The sequence below is a fragment of the Myotis yumanensis genome, unplaced genomic scaffold, assembly GCF_028538775.1.
Source record: "Myotis yumanensis isolate MYYU_CA2020_CCGP unplaced genomic scaffold, mMyoYum1.0.hap1 SCAF_10, whole genome shotgun sequence".
NCBI lineage: Eukaryota > Metazoa > Chordata > Mammalia > Chiroptera > Vespertilionidae > Myotis > Myotis yumanensis.
This window is the reverse complement of record NW_027223761.1, coordinates 28,592,671-28,612,897: the sequence shown is the minus strand read 5'-3', so window position 1 is coordinate 28,612,897 and position 20,227 is coordinate 28,592,671. Positions and strand designations below refer to the sequence as shown.

Sequence of the window (20,227 nt, the reverse complement as noted above, 5' to 3'; positions counted from 1 at the left end):
CGGTCGTACGCCAATTACCATGTTTCTCTTTTATTAGTGTAGATATACTAGAGGCCCGGTGCACAAAAATTTGTGCACTGGGGCGGGGGGGGGGGGGGGGTCCCTCAGCCCGGCCTGTGCCCTCTCGCAGTCTGGGACCCCTCAGGAGATAACGACCTGCTGGCTTAGGCCTGCTTTTGGGTGGCAGAGGGCAGGCCCAATTCCTAGGTGCAGCCCCTGGTCAGGCTCAGAGCAGGGCCAATTGGGGAGTTGGGGCGCCGCCCCCTGACATGCACAGAGCAGGGTGGATCGGGAGGTTGCAATGCCACCCTCAGTCATGCTCAGGATAGGGCCGATTGGGGGGTTGGGGCACCGCCCCCTGTCACACTCAAGGCAGGGTCAATGGGGAGGTTGCGGTGCCACCCCCTGTCATGCACAGAGCAGGGCCGATCAGGGGGTTGAGGAGCTCCCCGCTGTCACTCACAGAGTAGGGCCGATCAGGGGGTTGAGGAGCTCCCCGCTGTCACTCACAGAGTAGGGCCAATAGGGGAGTTGGGGCACCGCCCCCTGTCACACACAGAGCAGGGCGGATCAGGGGGTTGGGGCGCTGCACCCTGTCAAACACAGAGCTGCAGGGCAATCAGGGGGGGAGCTCCCCCCTATCAGGCACAGAGCAGGGCAGATAGGGAGGTTGTGGCCCCGCCCCCTGTCACACACAGAGCTGCAGGGCAATCAGGGGGTTTGGGCACTGCCCCCTGTCATGCTGATCCTGGTGCCGGGAGCCTCGCTGCTCCGCTGATCCCGGTGCCGGGAGGCATATTACCCTTTTACTATATAGGATAGAGGCCTGGTGCATGAGTAGGGGCTGGCTGGTTTGCCCTGAAGGGTGTCCTGGATCAGGGTGGGGGTCCCCACTGGGGTGCCTGGCCAGTCTGGGTGAGGCGCTGAGGGCTGTTTTCCGGGTGGCGAGTGACTGGAGCTTCCAACCGCTCCTTGTTTTCTTTTTTTTTTTTTTTTTATTCTGGGCCAGCTTTAGCTCTGAGGCCTTGCTGCTGAAAACATTGATACAAAGTTTCGGTCCGGCTGGGTTTCAGTCCGGCTGGTTTTTGGGGTTTTGTTTACCTTCTTATTTGCAACATAGTACATAGTTGCTTAGAGTTGCAGCTGAGAGGCCGGCAAGTGAGGCGGGGAATGTTGGAGTCTGCAGCAAGCAAGCCTCATGCTTGCTTCAGTGCCTGGCTGCCGGCCGCCATCTTGGCTGACAGTTAATTTGCATATACTCACTGATTAGCCAATGAAAAGGGTAGTGGTCGTATGCCAATTACCATGTTTCTCTTTTATTAGTGTAGATATTTGAAAAAAGGGAAAAAGAAGCATTTTGGAAATGTTTTGCTTAGTAGCTGGTTGTTTTAACTTATTGCCTCTAAGTAAAAACATTTTCTTACACCATCACTGTCTACAACCACATTCCAGATATATATATATCTTTTTAAAATATATTTTTATTGATTTCAGAGAGGAAGGGAGAAGGTGAAAGAGAAACTTCAATGATGAAAGAGCATCATTGATTGGCTGCCTCCTGCACGCCCCATACTGGGGATTGAGCTTGCAACCAGGGCATGTGCTCTGACCTGGAATCGGAAGCGTGACCTCCTGGTTCATAGGTTGACGCTCAACCACTGAGCCACACCAGCTGGGCCCAGATACATTCTTCCTTCTGCTCTTTCTGGATATTTCTTGAAATGATATGGTATATGCTTCCCGCTTCTTACCCCATAAGAATCATACCATCCTTCAAGGCTTTAAGCAAATGTCTCCACAAAGCCTTCTCAGATGCTCTAGTGCTGGGGACAGGACATAACCGGAAGATCTCTGAACCTGAAAATGGGATTGCAAATAGTCATAGTGTGGATGAAAGGAGATAATGTATATGAAATGCTAATCATCATATCCAGCTCATAGTACATTATTCTAAAGAAAAAGAAGAATAGCTTTTCTTTCAGGTAGTGCCAATGAGAATGGAAAGAAAACCAGAAAGTACATACAGGGACAGGCCTCAGTGGTTGATTCCTTGTATGGAGTGGGAAGGAGAGGAGGGGACAGGATGACACTTGGATCTCTAATTTTTGAGCAAGAGAAATGAAGGCATTCATGGAGTTAGGGACAAAAGTGGTTTTTTGTTTGTTTTTTGTTTCTGTGGGGGTTTCATTTTTGTTGTTTTGTCTGAATGGAATGTTGCAACTAGAAGACATGGCACTTGGTCCTAGGCATGTGGAATTTAACAAGTTCTTGGGACACCCAAGATATCCAAAGACTGTTGATTATATGGGTCTGGATCTGAGGAGAGCGGTATTTGAGTATCTCTTTCCCTCTTTCTTTCTATCATGGGCCTAAGTCATCCTTCAACTCATTTGAAGGATTATAACTTATAGACCCATGGTTTAGACTCTAGAGCAATGGTTCTCAACCTGTGGGTCGCAACCCCTTTAGGGGTCGAATGACCCTTTCACAGGGGTCGCCTAAGACCATCAGAAAAACACATATATAATTACATATTGTTTTTGTGATTAATCACTATGCTTTAATTATGTTCAATTTGTAGCAATGAAATTGGGGGTCACCACAACATGAGGAACTGTATTAAAGGGTCTCAGCATTAGGAAGGTTGAGAACCACTGCTCTAGAGTGTCTCTATCCCTCCTTTTAATTTATTTATTCACTCAACACATATCAAACACCTACTATGTGTTAGGGACAATGCACAACACTAGGGAAACAGTATGCAAAATGGATATGGTTCTCACCCTTGTGATACTCAGCTGAGACATTAACATGAGACAAAAATTCAGCATTTGTGGTTCTTAAGTAAAGTTTTGTGAACACAGGGAGTAGCATATACTTTGAAAATTTCCAGAGTATTGTTTTCCCTTTCTGGGTTTTAACTTTTATTACCATAGGAAAAGCTTTATTTATATGTTGGGGTCCAACCCCAACGGGTCCAGGGATCCCCAAAGGTGTGGACGGAGTCGGCGAAGAAGGAATGACATGGAGACAGCGTTCAGTTGATCAGCAGCCTAGCCAGGATCTCTAGCCAAGTTCTGGTCAGGATCTCCAGCGAAGTTCTGGTTAGGATCTCCAGCCAGGTGCTGTGTCCATGTTCTCTTGCTAGGTTCTCCAGCCAGGTTCTGTCCAGGTTCTCCAGCCAGGTTCAGTCACCAGGTTCTAGTCAGGTTCTCTTGCCATGTTCTATCTAGGTTCTCCAGCCAAGTTCTGTAGCCAGGTTCTGTCCAGGATCTTTTGCCATGTTCTCTCCCTAGGTTCTCTCTCTAGGTTCTGTGTCTAGGTTCTGTCTAGGATCTCCAGCCAAGTCCTGTCTCTAGGTTCTGTGTCTAGGTTCTGTGTCTCTGGGTTCTGTTTCTTTCTTGCTTTGAATTCTATATTGTCTTACGATAATATTGTTACCTCAAATTTTTTTCACTTGCATGCCATAATTTTGATCACTGCTGGATTTTATCTCTTCTAACATGTGAGTTATTTTTCCATGTGAGTTAATTTTTATTTGTTAAAACTGAGATTTAAAAAAACTCCTAACATAAAATTTTCCATCTTTATCATTTTTAAGTTGCAGCTCAGTAGTACTGACTAGATTCACATTGTTGTGTAACAGATCTCTAGACCTTTTTCATCTTGTAAAACTGAAACTCTGTACCCATTGAACAACAACTTCCTATTTCCCATTCACCCCACCCCTGGGCAACCACAATTCTTTTTGTTTCTATGAGTTTGACTATGTTAGATACCTCATATATGTGGAATCGGATAGTATTTGTCTTTTTATTAGTAGCTTGTTTCACTTAGCATAATGTCCTCAAGGTTCTCACCTGTTGAACATGTGATAGGATTTCTTTCCTTTTTTAAGGCTGAATAATATTCCATTGTGTGTGTATAGCACATTTTCTTCATCCATTCATCTTTTGATGGACATCTGGGTTGAGGAAGCTACTGTAAATAGTGAGTGACATGAATGTGAGTACCTCTTGGCTATTGTGGATAATGCTGCAATGAACACAGTGTGCCTCCAGATGCAGACATTAATCCAGCTCATGCCTGAAGATGGTTTGGACTATAACTAAAACGGCAGGCTTGAGCTGGCAGGGAGGAGACGTGGGTCCCATCTCTGGTTGTCTGAGAGCAACAGCAGAGTGAAGGAGAAATACCCTGAGTGACTCAGAGCAGAAAGTTTCCTGTCTGAAAGTGCACACATAGGCCGACCCTGTGCAGGACACCATGCTTGGCACTTTCCTATGGAAGGAGAAGTGTGGGAGGTTTCTTGAATTTAAAAAATTATGACATAAAGTTTTTTTCAAATTCCCATGATGATAAATAATAATGAAAACAGGAACAGGCCCAGCAGGGGAGGATATGAGAACCTCAGCATGGAGGTGTTATTTGGAAAGAGAGTTCATTGGGAACAGAATATATTCACACTTCAAATATAATACAGACTACTGAAATTTAAGCTTAACATGTTTTCCGACTGTTGGGGTGTGGATTATGATAATAAAGAAAGTGGTCTGTGTGGCTGATGACACAGAAACCAATCTCTCAAAGGATGCAAAAGCCCCGGCCAGGGTTATAGCCTGATGTTCTGAACTCTCTAGGGCAGGGGTGGGCAAACTTTTTGACTCGAGGGCCACAATGAGTTCTTAAACTGGACCGGAGGGCCGGAACAAAAGCATGGATGGAGTGTTTGTGTGAACTAATATAAATTCAAAGTAAACATCATTACATAAAAGGGTACGGTCTTTTTTTTTTTTTTTTAATTTTATTCATTTCAAACGGCCTGATCCAGCGGGCTGTAGTTTGCCCAAGGCTGCCCTAGGGTGTTTACTCTCTCAAAGAACTTCAGTTTCCCTTGGGGGGGTGGAGGGGGGGGGTGACCCAGAGTCTGGATCTGGACCCCAGTCATGCCTGTGGGTGGTATTCCTAATAAAATCAGTTCATACACAAAAGTCAAGACCAGCTATGAGTTTCTCTGGGGACTGGGAACTATGCTTTCAAGGAGAGAAAGGAAAACCACTACAAACTTAAACAACTTAAACTTTCAGTGGTTTCTCTTAGTTCATCATCTCAGTCCTTAGAGAAGAGGAGAAAGAATATTGCCCACTCAACTTGTTGGTACTTTACTGGAGCTTCTTTACCTGTAACCATAGCAAATATGCTTATTTTGTGGGACAGGGAAGCAGAGAAGGCGCTGGCCTGGGAGTCCGAGATGGGTCCAGTTCCAGCTTGGCCACTGAGCAGCTGGGTGGCTTTAGACATGTGCCTTCCCTCTTGACTATCAGCCTACCTTCTGTAAATCCCTGCAGCACTCAGACTGGACACTTCGTTCGTTTCAGCTCTAACACTCTGTGAATTAATGATATCACTTGTGCCTTGGATGCATACTACTTTTTATTTGGCATTTGTTCATTTGATACATATATACATATATAAAAATCTGTACATGTTAAAAATACAAAATATTTCTTTATAAGTTATGCAATTAAACAGCTACCTTTTTAAAGTTTAAAAACCATTGCAAAAAAAAAAAAAAAGAGAGAGAGAGAAGGAAATCTAGTCAGTCCTTTCAAGTCACTCACAATAACCTTGGTATAAAATATCCATACAATACATGTGTACAAAATAGTGTACAGTTCATAAAAGCTGTGCAAAGACAGCAACGTTCGGTAAAGAAAATAATATCAAAGAGGCTGTGGGTCTCTCTCTGTTCATCATGCCCAGTGCTCAGGAGCTTTGCAGGTCAGCGAAATCTCCCCAGAAATAATACAAGGGCACAAGGTAGAGTGCTTGGTGCATAGACTATGGATGCAGAAATTCTTTTTTTAAAAAAAAAAAAAAAGCTTTAACACACACATACAGAAATAAAGACTGACTTTTCCTCCCATTTAGGGAATTCAATTCTTTGCCCAGAGAGTGTTTAGAATATGACAGAAAAGACTCAGGATTTATGTTATACCATAGGCCAGAAGGTCCAAGTAAGTATTCTTTCTTTTTGGAAATTCTTGAGTTTTCTCAGGCAGTGTCATGGGAAGACTGGTTACCAGGATCTGGAGTTGGGTAGGAGGACCTTGCTACCCCAGATAGGGGGGTGGAGGGATCTAGGAACTCAGGGGCCTTGGAGTTAGAAGCTTGTTGCGGCTCCTACCTGGGTTTCCTCCTCCACACAGGGTCTCCCACCTCATAGGGTTGTCGCTGCTAAGGACCAGCAGGGCCTGGCTCCCAGCTAAACCCAGGTTGTGAGTGAACGCCCCACCGTGTTTAAAATAGCTTGCAGTAAAGATGGAGGGGAGCCCTTGTGTACAAGTTAAGGCTGCGGCTAAGGCCTACATTTAACTTGTGGGGAGAGGGCTGTTGAGGGGTGGTGCCTGGGAAGGAAATGTTCCTTTGGGCCATGGAAGGGGCTGGAGCGCCCTGGACAAGGCGACGGGTCCACCGCGGGAACTAAGTGAACACCCACTGCACCCACCTCTCCCATTTCAAAGCACTTAGAAACAGTACTCCGGGCGAGGGAGGCTTCTAAGACACCGTGATCTCCTCCTCCTCCTCGCCCTCCTCATCCTCCTCGGAGTCCGAGAAGTCCGAAGGTTTGCCCGGGCTGCTCGAGTGCGCGGGGGAGGCGGGCAGTGGCCCTGCGAGTCGCGGGTCTCGCAGGTGCCGAGGGTCGAGGGACGCGTGATAGGCCAGGCGGTGGCGGGGGCTGGCCCGGCCCTCGTCTTCCTCCTCCTCGTCCCCGGGGCCCTTCTGGCCCACGTCGCTGAGGTCCGGGTGCGGATTGAGTTTGGTGGGAAGGGTCTGCTCGCGGCAGCCCCCGCTGGACAGCAGCTCGCGCTCCTTGGAGTTCCGCCACTTCATGCGTCGGTTCTGGAACCAGATTTTCACCTGGTGTGCGAGGGGGGAGAGCAGGGCAGAGGCCGAGGTGAGCGCAGACCCTTCCTCGGAGACGAGGGCGTGGGGCGGGGCACCGGCGGGGTGTGGGGGGTGGGGAGGCAGCTGTGTCCTTCCCCTCCTAGCCTGTCCCCCCATCCCCTGATGTGGGTCTCGGCATTAAATCCCCTCACCGCCATCTCCACTCCTCGCGCCTCTCGCCGCACCCACGGGTCCCAGGCCCAGACGGTGGGAGGTCGGGGGTGGGGCGGGGGTAGGGTGGGGGGGACGCTGAGTCCCGGGAGGTAGGGCGGGGAGAGGAGTGGGTTGTCCCGAGCAGCCCCGAGAAAGCTGGGTCCTGCACGCATTCCCTCCCTAGGCCTTTCTTTCCCCTTCTGCACAAGGGGACCCAAGGGGTTCCAGAAAATTGTGAGATTCCTGGGGGAGGAGGAGCTCGTGAGGACGCGGCTGTGGGGGAGGGCTCTCACCTGGGAGTCTTTCAAGCCCAGCTTGGCCGCCAGCTTCTTGCGGTCGGGCTTGCTGATGTACTTCTGTTTCTGGAACATCTTCTCCAGCGCCTTGCGCTGCACGTCGGAGAACACGGCTCGGCGCAGCATGCCCCGGCGAGGCTTGCCGCGCGCGGCCAGCGGCCAGGAGAAGGTCCCGGGGATGGGCACGACGCTGGAGGACGCTGCGGGGGGGGGGGGGGGGGGGGGGGGAGTTAGTGGGCGGGGCACCTGCCTCCCCAGCGTCACCTCCCCGGGTTTTCTCTCTGATCCCTTCATCTCTTTAAAGTTCTCCCTTTTCTCCGCCCCCCCCCCGCCCTCCCCGCAGAACGGGACACGAACCCGCAAACCTTCGAGAGCGAAAGGCGCTCTCCGCCCAAATAACGTCCCCTTTCAACCGTGCAAACCCGCATTAGGTAAAGCTACGGAAACACAGAAAGCAGCTCCCACAGTAGCCTGTTTGCGTTTTTTCCATTCAACGGTCTCAGGGAAACAAACCTTCGGACCTCAGCGAACACAGCAACAGCAAAAATAAATCACAACAATAAACTGCGCAGCTGAGGCCACTGGGTTTCCCTCTTAAGCTTTTATTACCTCGGCGGCTTTTGCCTTCTTTCGATGAAAATGAGGCGCTTTACTGATTCGATAGCGAGGAGAAAATCCTCTTTGGATTTTTTTAAAAAACCCAGTCAGTATTCATCTTTTTTTTTTTTTAATATTAATCTTTCCTCCCCTCCCCCACAAAACGTAAAGAATTCGGCCGGAATACATGAAAAGTGGCAGCTAATTAGCACATTGACCGATTCCCAATGGGTATTGGCATGATAAAAAGGGGGAGAGTTTCGCTTTAAGGGAGGGGGGGGAACCCAAAAGAAACAGAGACTCTAATGAAGCGTGAATGGTAATTGTGTAGTAATGAACTAACAGAAAAAGACTGAGGACAAGCAGCGAAAGCCATATATTACTGGGACAAAAGAGATTTACACTTTCAAACTAAACACAACTGCAGGCCAAGACCATTGGGAGAATACTGATGGCAGAGGCTTCTCTCTCCCGCATCATTTTCATTAAATGGACATGAAAAGCTATTTATAAAGCTCGGGTTGTTTTTGTTAGAGCATTGAGTTGGGAGAGAAAGGAAGCAAATTCCATTATCAGCCGCAGCATGAATGGTGGTGGTGGTGGTGGTTGGTGAATTCTCTCTCCCCCTTTTAAAAAGCAATTGCTTGTTTCTCTGGCTGATAGTTGGGAGTGCGGTCCTGGCTTTCCCATCCCCCACCGACCATGCCCGTCTCCTCTCTGTCTAGGGGCTCCTCGGTGGCCTTCAGAGTCTTGACCAGGTGCAGAGTTTTTGAGCCACCCCTGAGGCTCCAGGATGAAAAACCTCGTGGAACCTGTTGAAGGTGCTTCTCTTTTAGACGAGGAACCATTCCGGGCTTCCCTCAGACTTATTTTATCAGCCTAAGGGTCCTTTTAAGAAATATGGCTGTGAGGGGTGCGGGAGTATGAGAAGAGGTTGAGAAATCAGGTTGGATAAAGAAGTTTGGGGGTTGTGGGAAGGTCTAGCCTCCCTCCTCCAGGGCGACCCCAGGCATCCCACACAAGAGGGCACCCCATGTGGTCTCGTGGAAAGCCCGGAGCCCTGAATGAGTCTTAAAAGGAAATTAGCCCCGGCTGGTAGGTGTCTCTGAGTAGTTCGGAGGGGCTAGGGCCGGTCTGTGGGTGGCTGCCCGGAGGAGCTGACCAATTGGTCATGGTGCTGAAACCTTTGTGGGGAATCGTGGCCAAGTGCACTGACTCTGTGGGAAAACTGCGGCGTGAAGGGATGCCAACAGCTCCTCGCCGGGGAGGGAACCGCCTCAAATTGGGACCATGACAATTCCTGCTAATTTGTAGAGCAGGGAATTGGTGCAAAGTGTCAAGCAGTCACCGCTTGTGCTAAATAGGGCATCAAATTGGCGCGACGGATTCGTGAATGTTGTACGCCTCGCAACCTCTGAACCAGAGCATAACCCCGAGGGGTGGACAGAGAAATATGGCTTCGGGGCAGGGAGCGACGGGCTGGAACTGGGGCGCCGCTCAGCCTCTCGAAGGGGAGGGGGGCGAGACCTACCTGGGAAATACGAAGATCTGATGAAAGGCTGGAAGGAACCTTCGAAGTAGGGAAAGGCGAAGGTCTTGGGAGGGCCGCTCTGGAGCAAGGCGGGGGATGCTTCTGGAAGAGAAGGAGGGAGGAGGACAAGAGAGGGAGACAGAAAGGGAATTTGATCACGCACTTGATTATTCTGCTCATTGAATACAGGATATGATTAACCCCTAGGCTGGTTTCAAAGGCATCTTCCTCAATGTGTTGACAGGATAAAATCTAATATTTTCCTAACATGTCTCATCTGTGGAAATTCTTCCTTTCATCCCCAAAACAGTCCTCAGAGTTGTCTCTTCTCCCCCCCCCCCCCCCCCCCCGCCCCTCATCGTATCCTAGGCACTAATGAAATAGGCAGGAGTGAGATAAGAACTGCAGATCCATATACCAACTAAGCTAGTAAATATATTGTCTTGGGTTAAAATAAAATTAAAAAAAAAAAACTGGCTCCCTGAGGCTTGAGGGCCAAAACGCAGACGCCCAGCAGCGCGCGCTCAGTTGAGCTGCACGGGAGAACTGTGCGCTCCCGGCGGCGCCTGAACGGCTCAAGTTCATCCTGAGGGTGGGGCGAGCCTGGAGACTTTTCTTCCCGGGAATCCGCCAAACCTAAGTCTCTCGTGAGGCCTCCGGGATAGCGCGCACCCGTGTGCGCCGGTGTGTGCGTGGGTACCCGCCGCGTACAGGAAACTGAGGCGAGAAGGACGCCGCACCTGGCCGGGCCCTCAGCGTGGTGCGTTCACTTACCGTTTCTGGGCGCGGAGGAGAGAATGGCGTTCACTCCAAACTTCAGAAACGTAGGCTCGCTGGCAGGGGAGACGGCCGTCTGCGGCGATCCGCCCCGCCGGCTGCCCGGACTAGGGGAGCCCAGGTCCGAGGCCACGGTGTCTGTGAGATTCGCGGGGGTCCCCTGCCTGGGGGGCGACATGCTGGCCGTGGGCACGCTGCGGGGCAGGTAGGCAGGGGGTCGGCTGATGCGGATCAGATCCTCCACCAGGAAGCTGGAGTGTCCGGAAAATGCCGACTGCAGAGACTGGGGCAGCGTTAAGGTGGGTGTGGGGCGCAGGAGGCTGGGGTACCCGGCGGGGGGCGCGAGGAGCCCAGGGAACATCATGCTAGGCGCGAGGCGGGCGTAATAACCCTTCTTTCAGTGGCGGAAGGGTAAATGCCTCGCTTCCCGCCCCTCCCGCCCCCGCGGTACCCTCTCTCTTGGGCTTAGCAAAAGTCTCCAAATAACGAACGCTGCCACTTGGGCGCCTGCGAGTCCTCCGTGGTCCTCCCGTCGAGGTGATGGTTTTATAGGGCCCGCCCGTTAAAGCGCTTTGAAAAGTGACAGCTCTGACAATGAAGTTCAACAAAGTTCTCCACTCGAGCTGCATTCGCCAGAGGCTCTGGGCGCTCTGATTGGCGCAGGGGTGCAATTTATGATTGGATTAGTCTTCATAAGCATCGCCCGCACAATGGGCCGGCAACAAAGGCCGGCGCGCATCAATTCTGCACATCGACCGCCTCTTTGCAAGACAGCGCATCCCCAAAGCTCTGGCCGGGGGTTTTTGTTCCGAAGCAATGCCGGGCTAATTAAATGCCTATTTAGGAGTTTCAGATGACATCTTGCCTCATAGAAAAGGAATTATTTAAAGAACGCACTAAATTTATTTGCAGCTCCCCTGCTGAGCCTAGAAAATAAATCAATAAATATTCATAGAAATTCACCTCCAGGCAATCAGTAAAATAATCCTCCCTCTTTGGGGGGGAGGGCAACGGGAAATTTCAAGTCAATGAACATGAAAATATACTCCCTCTTCCGTCTCTAGTCCTAAACGTTACTGCAGCTGAGGCACAAAACAGATGTGAGAGGTGGGTTGAGTCCATGTGTGGAGGGGGGCCGCTCTAACAGCCCAGGGGGGCCTTGAAATGATGACCTGGCTGCTAGGAGTGGAGAGGAGAGGTCTTGATTTGAGTTATTTCATTATGCGAAACTCGTTGGGTTTGAGCACGTTGGTGGGTACCCGAGCAGTCAAAAAAGTCTCCTTAGGTAAACTCCCAGCAACTTGAAAAAGGATTTTCAGCCACTTTTCTCTAAGGGTGTCACCAATCAGCTCGCCTGGGGTTCGGGCAGAAGGGAGCACCTCTCCGCGGAGGGTTTCCGCTTGCAAAGGGCTTTCCGGGCCAGAAGCTGCCTAACCCAGGGCGTGCGGAGCACAACCAGGGCTACGCAGGCGGTTCTACAACCTCAAGGAGCGTTGCGCAGTTTCCGTTGAAATTCACTGACAGCCTGAACTTTAGAGCCACAGTAGTGAAGATAGGGAGCTGCCCTACCTACTCGTGGCGGGCGCTTAACTTGGTCAAGGTTTTTGCAGCTTCTTAACTAACTGCCATGTACAAACGCCCGAACACAGAGCGAAGGCCGCGCTTCCCAAGAATGTCGGGGCCTCAGACAAGACTGTTCCTGCAGACAGACCTTCCCTGTCCTCTGAGGGGGCGCTGAGCCTGGACCCCCGGTTTCTCTGCTCTGCGAGATAACAGATGCGTTAAACGTCCCATTCATTTCTGTAGCGAGGCTGACCCTCCCCCAAGAGAAGTGTGCAGCCTCGCCAGGCCTCCCTGATCCTATTAACCATGAACTAACTGTCACCTTCAGCTGGTTTTCCTTTTTGCTTTTTAACACAAAGCTTTCTCAAAAATCTTATTAACCAGCTTTATTTCTCCGGATGGTTTTGTTCGAGGCATTCTTTTTTTGTTGATGATCTCCATGTCGCTGCTTTAACCATTCAATAAAAGTGCATCTGCGATTTATATCACATTAAGCCAGAAACGGAGCCTGCTGAAGTTCTCCCTTGATTCAAATTAAAAAGTTATTGAGGGGCGGGCTCTGGAGCCGAATGAACCAGGACTGGAAGGCGGTGCAAGGATGGAGTGTGGGCGCCCCTGACTGCGCGTGGACGCGTCCTGGGCGGCGGGAACCCCGAGGGCAAGGATCGACTTTTAAATAAGTGACTATTTAAATACGGAAAGTACGTGGCTCCAGTTCATTGGAGACCCCGGAACAGGGATGTCTATGAAGAACTCTAAAAGTTATCTTTTTTTGAAGTTTTCCAGTAAAGTAAGGGAGAAAAATCTAAAGCATGTGAACACCTGAGCTTTAACTTTGCCACAAGACCAAGTTTTCCATCACAATCACCACCATCCTCCCCAGCTGCTTTCCGGAAGGCAGATGAAGGACTCCGTATTTTTGTATTCTCTCCCCCCCCCCCCCCCCCCCCCCCCCGCCGCCCATCCCCTTCGTTCTGCCCTTCCCCTCCTTTCTTCCCTTCTTCCCTCCGGGGAGCCGTGGGAAGGAGGCGGGCAGCAACTACAGGTGCGGGGTTTCTCATCTAGGAAGTGCTTGATCAACTTCGGGAGATCAGAATACAGTCTGTGTTTGCAGGGTTCTGTTTTGGGGACCAGTGAGAACTCAAAGCCAACCTGCGGCCTTCCTAGCGCCCCCCTTCCCTGGGCCTCCTCTCCCTCTGGGACCTTCTCCTGGAAGTAGTTATTACAGTTATTATCTTGCCCACTGACACGCTCCTCCCCAAACACACACACACACACACACACACACACACACACACACGGCCACTCGACCTCATTACAGACTAACCGCTGCTCTCTTCTCTTCTTCGGAAAGGGGGCGCTGACTTTTTTTTTGGAATGTGGGTCAACCCCTTACTGCGACGCACGTGGACCCCACTTCCAGCGGTCTGCAAGCATTCCTAAGGCGCCAAAGACGAACTGGGAGGGCGGGAGAGAGGGCTGGCCGCCCGTGAAAAGGCAAAATAAATGCGAAGGAAGCAAGAAATCGGAGGAAAGGATCTTACTTTCCCTGATCTCCTTGAACGCGTCTTTTGAAACTCCTGGATAGCCTAGGGGCCGAGCGGCACGGCGCGTCGGCTGCGGCTAAGACCTGTGACTAATGCGGTTTGACCTGAGCCCATGGGTTGTGCGCCCTGCCATTCATTGTAATGTCGTTATCTTCAAGTTTATGTCGGAGAAGTCACTCGCGCCCTCTATCCCAGCGCTGGGCTGTTTCTCTTTCAAGGGAAAAGAAGTCAGGGGAGGAAAAGAGAGAATCGCAGGCCCTATCCGGATCCTAGCCAGTGCCGTGAGCGCGTTTGCTGGGCCCGGGAGGCCGCAGCAGAGCGGGCGGGACTCCTGCGGGGCTCCCTGGACCCACAGGAAGGGCTCTCAGAACCGCTTCTGAGGGATTCTTTTCCCCAGGACAAGGGAGAGTGGGAGCGTCCCAACCCAATGCGCTGCGCTTTCGTTGCTCGCAAGACCCTCTCCAGAGTGGGCCGAGCCCGGAGCGCCCCTGGTGAGCGCTGGCCCAGGAGGGGGTGAAAGGCGCTGCAAAAATAGAGAGCGGCTTCAGATTCCCGGTCCTCCGAAAAGATGCAGTGACTAAGTTAGGGAAGGTTTGGGCCCTGAGGTTCTACTTCGCATAGCGGGCTGGAGCTTCCAACAGAGCGGATATTGCAAGTTTGGCAGGACACCCGGCAGCGGTCGGGGTGAGGGGTTGGGAGGGGGGAGCACCCGCCGCCTGGCTTCTGTGGTTTTAGGAGGAAAGAGAGAGCCGACCCGCTAGGCAAAGGAGGAGGGCGAGGCTTGGGCTGAAAGAGCTGTCCTACCGCCCCAGTGTCCAGGCAAGCCGCTCTATTAAGACACCGCTAAGGGCTCACCTTTAGAATAGGCCACAAGGAGCTACCGGCCGCCCAGCCCTTTCTAGCATCTCCCCCCCCCCCCCTATTCCTTTCACACTCACCCCCCCCCCCCGCTTTTCCTTGAAAATCCTTCTATTGTGCCAATCAAGCAGATGGTTTGCAGGAAATATAGCTTGGCCTCACTGACCGAAACTAATTTTAACTAGCTTTCCAAGCCTGAAACGTTTGTTTTGCTCTTACAAAATAGCCCCCAAAACAGCTGGCAAGGGTGAATTAAACCCATTAAAGACACATTTATAAGAAATTATATTCACATAGATTGCCTGAACCCCCTTGTGCAGCCTACGAGGGGAGATGAGCGCATTTAAATGAAAATGTCGCCGGCAGCTCCCCTCCTTAACGTAGCCTGAAAGTCTCAAAACATTTTACTAAATAGATTAACTTGACTATTGTCTTGCATCACATTTATCAGCTTCATTAAGTGAATAGCTGAACAAATATATTACGCATGCATGAAAAGCTCTTTTTCCAGGAGCCTCATTGTATCCTCAGCCCTGACAGGTGGTTAACTGTGTGTTGTGTTTTTTTGTGGGTGTTTTGTGTTTTCTTTTTTCTTTCTTTCTTTTTTTTTTTAACCCGAAGAAAGAGGATCTCTGTAGAGCAGGGTGGAGCGCAGTGCTGCCTTGGTAGTTTAGCTAGCTGCTTGGACCCTTCAGCCCAGGGCTCTTCACACTGTGAGTTGTGGGCAAAGGCAACCGAAACCCATCAAAAGAATAAAAATTAAATTTTGGTGAGCCAATCCTTGAATGCTTTTTCTCTCCATCACCCCCCTCCACACCCCCTTGTTTGGCAAATTTACTTCTTTTCAAATGCTGATGTTTCTCTCTCTCTCTCTCTCTCTCTCTCTCTCTCTCACACACACACACACACATACACACACACACACACACTATATATGTATATATATATATATATATATATATATATATATATATATTGCCTTTGCTCTTTTTTACTTCTCTGAAACTTCAGGGTTAGATATATTTTTAACTCAAATTTCGATCCACTTCACTTTACTTTGGGAAAAGTCCTTGTCTTCCAGGCCTCAGTGTCCCTGTGTGTAAAAGGAGTGATTGTGCTAAAGAGTGCTTCAGAGCCTTTCAGTTCTGACCTCCTAAAGTTTAAAAACTCTCAGGTCTTCGGCACCCCTCAGCTAGCCTCAGCTGCTCCCAGCCTCTGGCCTGGGCTGGACCACCCAATGGACAGCATTTCTGGGAGTGAGGAGTTTGCCCTGAGTGGAGGGAAAGAGAGTGGAGTGAGCTGAAGGCTTCTAGGCAAATCCATTGGCTTAGGGAGGATGTAGCTTCTGGTCCTCCTGGCTGGAGATCCACTAGGTTTGGAGAGCAGATCCCTGAGGCCTAGTTCCTCACTTCCTGCCCCACATGCCTCCCTGCTTAATGCCTCTCTGCTCTAGGCTTCTTTACAGTCCTGGCCCGGCCACAAGGTGTGGCCCGAAGGCAGGTGTACAACAGGAATGATGGCACCACTGGTTTGCTCCCAGAGTCCTGGCTGTCGCCATGCCATTCAGCTGCTTTAATTACCAATCAGGGCCCCACAATGAACCCCCTTCCTCACTACCCCCCCTCCCCAGCTTTGTTTCCCTTCCCTCACCCCAAGCTAGAACTATTGATTATGTGTCCGAGGTTCTTGTTGGATAGAGAGGCTTGGATGAAGGTGAAGTTGGCTGATGCGTGGTGAGTGGGAAAGAGTATGGGATCTTTGTCTAGGCCTGAAACTGCTGGTTTTGTGGATGGTGGGAGGAAGAAGAGAGAGAATATGAAATTTACCCTGCCTTCTTTCTGGTCCCCAAGGACTCAGGGATGGGAGCAGATGCCTCTTAGTGAGCTGGTTTTATGGTCAGGTGGAGGTGGCCTCTTGGGTGCAGGGAGATAGTGGTCTAGTGAGCTGGGTGGTAGTCCTGCAGAAATGAATGCGCCTACCCTGCACCACCACACATACACCTGGAACAATGGTGGACTTTACGAAGAATGGGCCTGTTTATGTTGAGTGGTGCTGGAAGGTTTCTACCAATTTGTCAAGCTGTCTCCTGGTGCTTGTATTAATACTAAAACTTAATCTTGTCCAACAATTAATGGCCCACAAGGGAAAAAGATGCTTGCCTATGGACTGAGGCTTTCTTCTCTAAACCAGAATCTTTCTCTCTCTCTCTCTCTCTCTCTCTCTCTCTCTCTCTCTCTCTCTCTCTCTCTTCTTTAAAACAGGAAGGAAGAGTAGTCATTTGTAGATCTAGGGTCTGTTCTTTGGAGAAGGTTTGGTGGGGGAACTTCTCTCTACAACATTCCAAATTCTTTAGCTCATTTTGTCTCTGTCATGGATGGATTACAGGCAAGGCTGCTGGTTCTTTCATTAAAGTAGTGAAAATTTGTTTTCTTCTAACAGGCAGGGAGCCTTGACTTGGTCAGAAGAGAGACCTATCAGGTATAGGCTGTTTTGAACCATGAGCCATGAGCCATGAGCCAGTGTTTGAAAGGGAAGTATTCTGAAGTGTGTGGGCTTTTGAGTTGCTGGAGGTTTGCCGACCTGAGGCTGAGGTGGGTCTAGAAGTTATTGCAGGAAAAAGAGGAGGAAATGTCCCTGGAGATTTTCACCTGCTCTGCAGTTCTGCTTAGTTGGTGTAGGGAAAGGAGATGGCGACCTAAGAGAATGTGACATTTCTCTACCATTGGGAAGGGATGGGGCAAATAGCCTTATCTTAGGGTGCTACATATACTGCACAAAGGCCTTAAGACCACCATCAGCTCCCACCTGCAGAAGGAAAATCAAAACATCCCTTGTCTGCTCACCCTCATTCACTATTAACCTTCCCCTCAAACTGCAGAGAGAAGAGGTGGCCATGAGACAGAAATGCCCTCCACTTCCTTCCTGACAACTTGCTCTCCATTCTGTTCCCATCCCCATTGAGTTAAGTCTAAGTCCTCTCCTGCCTCCCTGGGGACAATATTAGTTATTTATTCTGTGTGCCCTTTCAAGTCTACTTCCTACTCCTTCTTCCCTTGCTTTTGCCTTAAGAGGCTGGCCTCTAGGGAATGCATTGACCCCAGGATGCCTGGCTGTCTGGTTTCTTCTTGTTGGTTTCAGTCAGTGGGAGGCAGTGGCACCAACTTAAGGGCAGGAGAAGAGAAAAGTTGAGGTATTTATTCTTTCCACTCTCTTGTTGCTTTGTTGCATTTCTGTGATGAGCTGCAGCCTCAGCTCCCAAGTTCATTGGGCTCTGGCAATGTCTTGCCACCCTTCTGCCCTTTCAGGCCTGGGGATATAAGCGGACACAACGGCCTTCCACTGTTGCTAGTGTTTGGGTGCATTTACATCCCTTGTTTATTTCCTTAATCCTGCCCACCCTTCTCTAAGTGGTCTCTCCATTGGAAATATTTGCTGCTGAACTCCTGATTGATACAGGGTCCTTGTTTTCCATTATTCTGTCTATAGTTTTGATATGCCCTTCACCAAGTTTCTTTAAAAGTATGCTCATTTTCCCAGGACCCTCTCTTGACTTTATGTCCATCTCTAACTACATCTTCTTAACAGATTTCCTCTAACTTTTGTGAGACTTGAGTTAGACTATAGATGGAAGCCTGTGGTGCACCCTACTTCACTTCCCACCTTGACTCTATCCCACATCATAAAGGGCTATGCATCCAAGATGTGGACACCTGGTCTACATGTTTAAGATCTGTTCACCCCCCCAGTCCCCTCCAAATAGCCGTACCTTGTCCATGCCTCAGGTTTAGAGATGGACACACTAGTGACATGGTCCACCCTCCGAAAGAGAGACCTAGGAAGAAGCTTACACAGTCTTTGGAAACAGGCTTGGTTCCATTTGAACAAAAAATTCCAGGATCTTAAAGGGAGTGTATGGTCTCTAGGTGAGCCTGTCCCCATGGGCCCTTGGACATGGGAGGAGCTAGAGAGGAGCCAGCCTCTCTACAGTTCAGGGCCCAGGTTAGTTCCCTATTTGTCCAGGTCTAAGCATGGTACTTCTTCCACAACCAAACTTTTGGGAAGCAATTCCTACCTTTGCTTCCTTCAATTCTCACCATGACTTTTCTAAACCTGCTGCCATCACACTCCACTGAAAGGGCTTTTGTCAACATCACTGATGCTGTCCGTGTTGGCATAGTCAATGAACTTCTCTTTTAAAAAAAAAAAAAACACATATTTTTTCTTGATTTTAGAGAGGGAGGAGAGAGAGAGATAAAAATGTCACTGATGAGAGAGAATCATTGATTGTCTACCTCCTGCACGCGCCCCCCCCCCCCCCCCCCACCACTGGGGATCGAGCCTGCAACCCAGGTATGTGCCCTGACCAGGAATCGAACTGTGACCTCCTGGTTCACAGGTTGACGCTCAATCACTGAGCCACACCAGTTGGAAGTCAATAAATTTCTCTTATCTTACTTGGCCTGCCTGCAGCATTTGTTACTGTGGACTTCTCCCTCCTTCCTGGCTTCATGGTTTTCTTTTTCTTTCTCAGACTGCTCTTTCCTATTCTCTTCATGAATTCTCTTTTCTCTCTTTATCCTTTAGACAATAATGCTATTCTGGGTTCTGACTTCGGCTCTTCTCCCAGACAGTTATAAAAATTCTACCTATTACTTATTCTATCCCCGTTGAGCTACTTGCATGTCCCCAAGTATTCCCTCCCAAAGCCCAGTGTCTTTGTGCATGCCAAATCCTTAAGTCCTCTCTTTACCTGGCTAACATCTATTAGTTGGAAAAGATTTGGCTTCAGCCTCACCTCTGCTGTGATCCTTCTCTGACATGTGTTCTGAGGTCTGTCTCTTGGATATTTTCTTGAAGTACTTAACACTCACCTTTATCATTGCATCTATTACCCTATATTTAGAGTTGCCAGACAAAATACTGGATGCACAGTTACATTTTAATTTTAAACCAACAAATATTGTTCATAGTATAACCGTGTCCCAATTCTTGCATGGGATATACTTACACTAAAAAAGTATTCATTGCTTATTGAAAATTTAAATTTAACTGGATATTCTGTATTTTTATTTGCTAACTCTGGCAACTATACCTATTGAAATAGTTGACATGTTTATTTTTCCTGTAGACCATGAACTCCTTGAGGGGAACCACTGTATCCTTGGACTCTGTGTCCTGATGCCTGGCACAAGGCATGCATTCTGGGAATGTATGGAGTGTAAACCCTTCAGGTTCTGGGAGCACTCTCCTGCCTCATCTACAAGGACCCTTCCTGCTCTAAAATTCAGTGTATTTACTCCCAGCTCTCCCTTCTAATCTCTTTTTAAAAAGCAAAACCCTTGCCCTGACCAGTTTGGCTCAGTGGATAGAGTGTCAGCCTGCGGACTCAAGGGTCCCAGGTTCGATTCCGGTCAGGGGCATGTGCCTTGTTTGCAGGAACATCCCCAGTGGGGAGTGTACAGGAGGCAGCTGATTGATGTTTCTCTCTCATCAATGTTTCTAACTCTCTATCCCTTTTCCTTCCTCTCTGTAAAAAATCAATAAAAAATATATATATATATTTTAAAAAAGCAAAACCCTCCACAGTCACATTAAAGTTTTATCAGTATTAGCTCTTCATTTTATGCTGTTTGATTCTCTAGAATGTAACCAGATGGGAAAGCTCCCAGATTTTGTCAGAAGATTGTCTAATCTTCATTTGTATTCCCTGGGCCAGTCCTCTTTGCTGATTTGAATGATTAGGTGGCGATTTCTGTTGTTATTGTTGGCCATTAGTGGATATTACTAGCGAATATGCTAGTAGACTAAATATGTTTAACAGAGAGTCAAATTCCATAGCTTGGGAACCACGCTCAGCTTACCGTGTATGTATTAACACCTGGCCTCACAGCATTAAATAAAGCGAACATTTAGTTTTTACAGTGTACTTGATTAATACACTGGCAATCCCTACCCAA

At 49.2% G+C, this 20,227-nt stretch overlaps 1 protein-coding gene across 1 annotated transcript; it reads right to left on the bottom strand.

The window, feature by feature from the left end:
* Positions 1-6,558: 6,558 nt before the first annotated feature.
* On the bottom strand, positions 6,559-10,666 carry DBX1 (developing brain homeobox 1). The gene is made up of 4 exons (XM_070426639.1): positions 10,300-10,666; positions 9,526-9,627; positions 7,395-7,597; positions 6,559-6,921 (listed from the first exon to the last, which is right to left on the bottom strand). Exons 1-4 carry the CDS (start codon positions 10,664-10,666, stop codon positions 6,559-6,561), a joined length of 1,035 nt encoding a protein of 344 aa, XP_070282740.1.
* Positions 10,667-20,227: the final 9,561 nt, after the last annotated feature.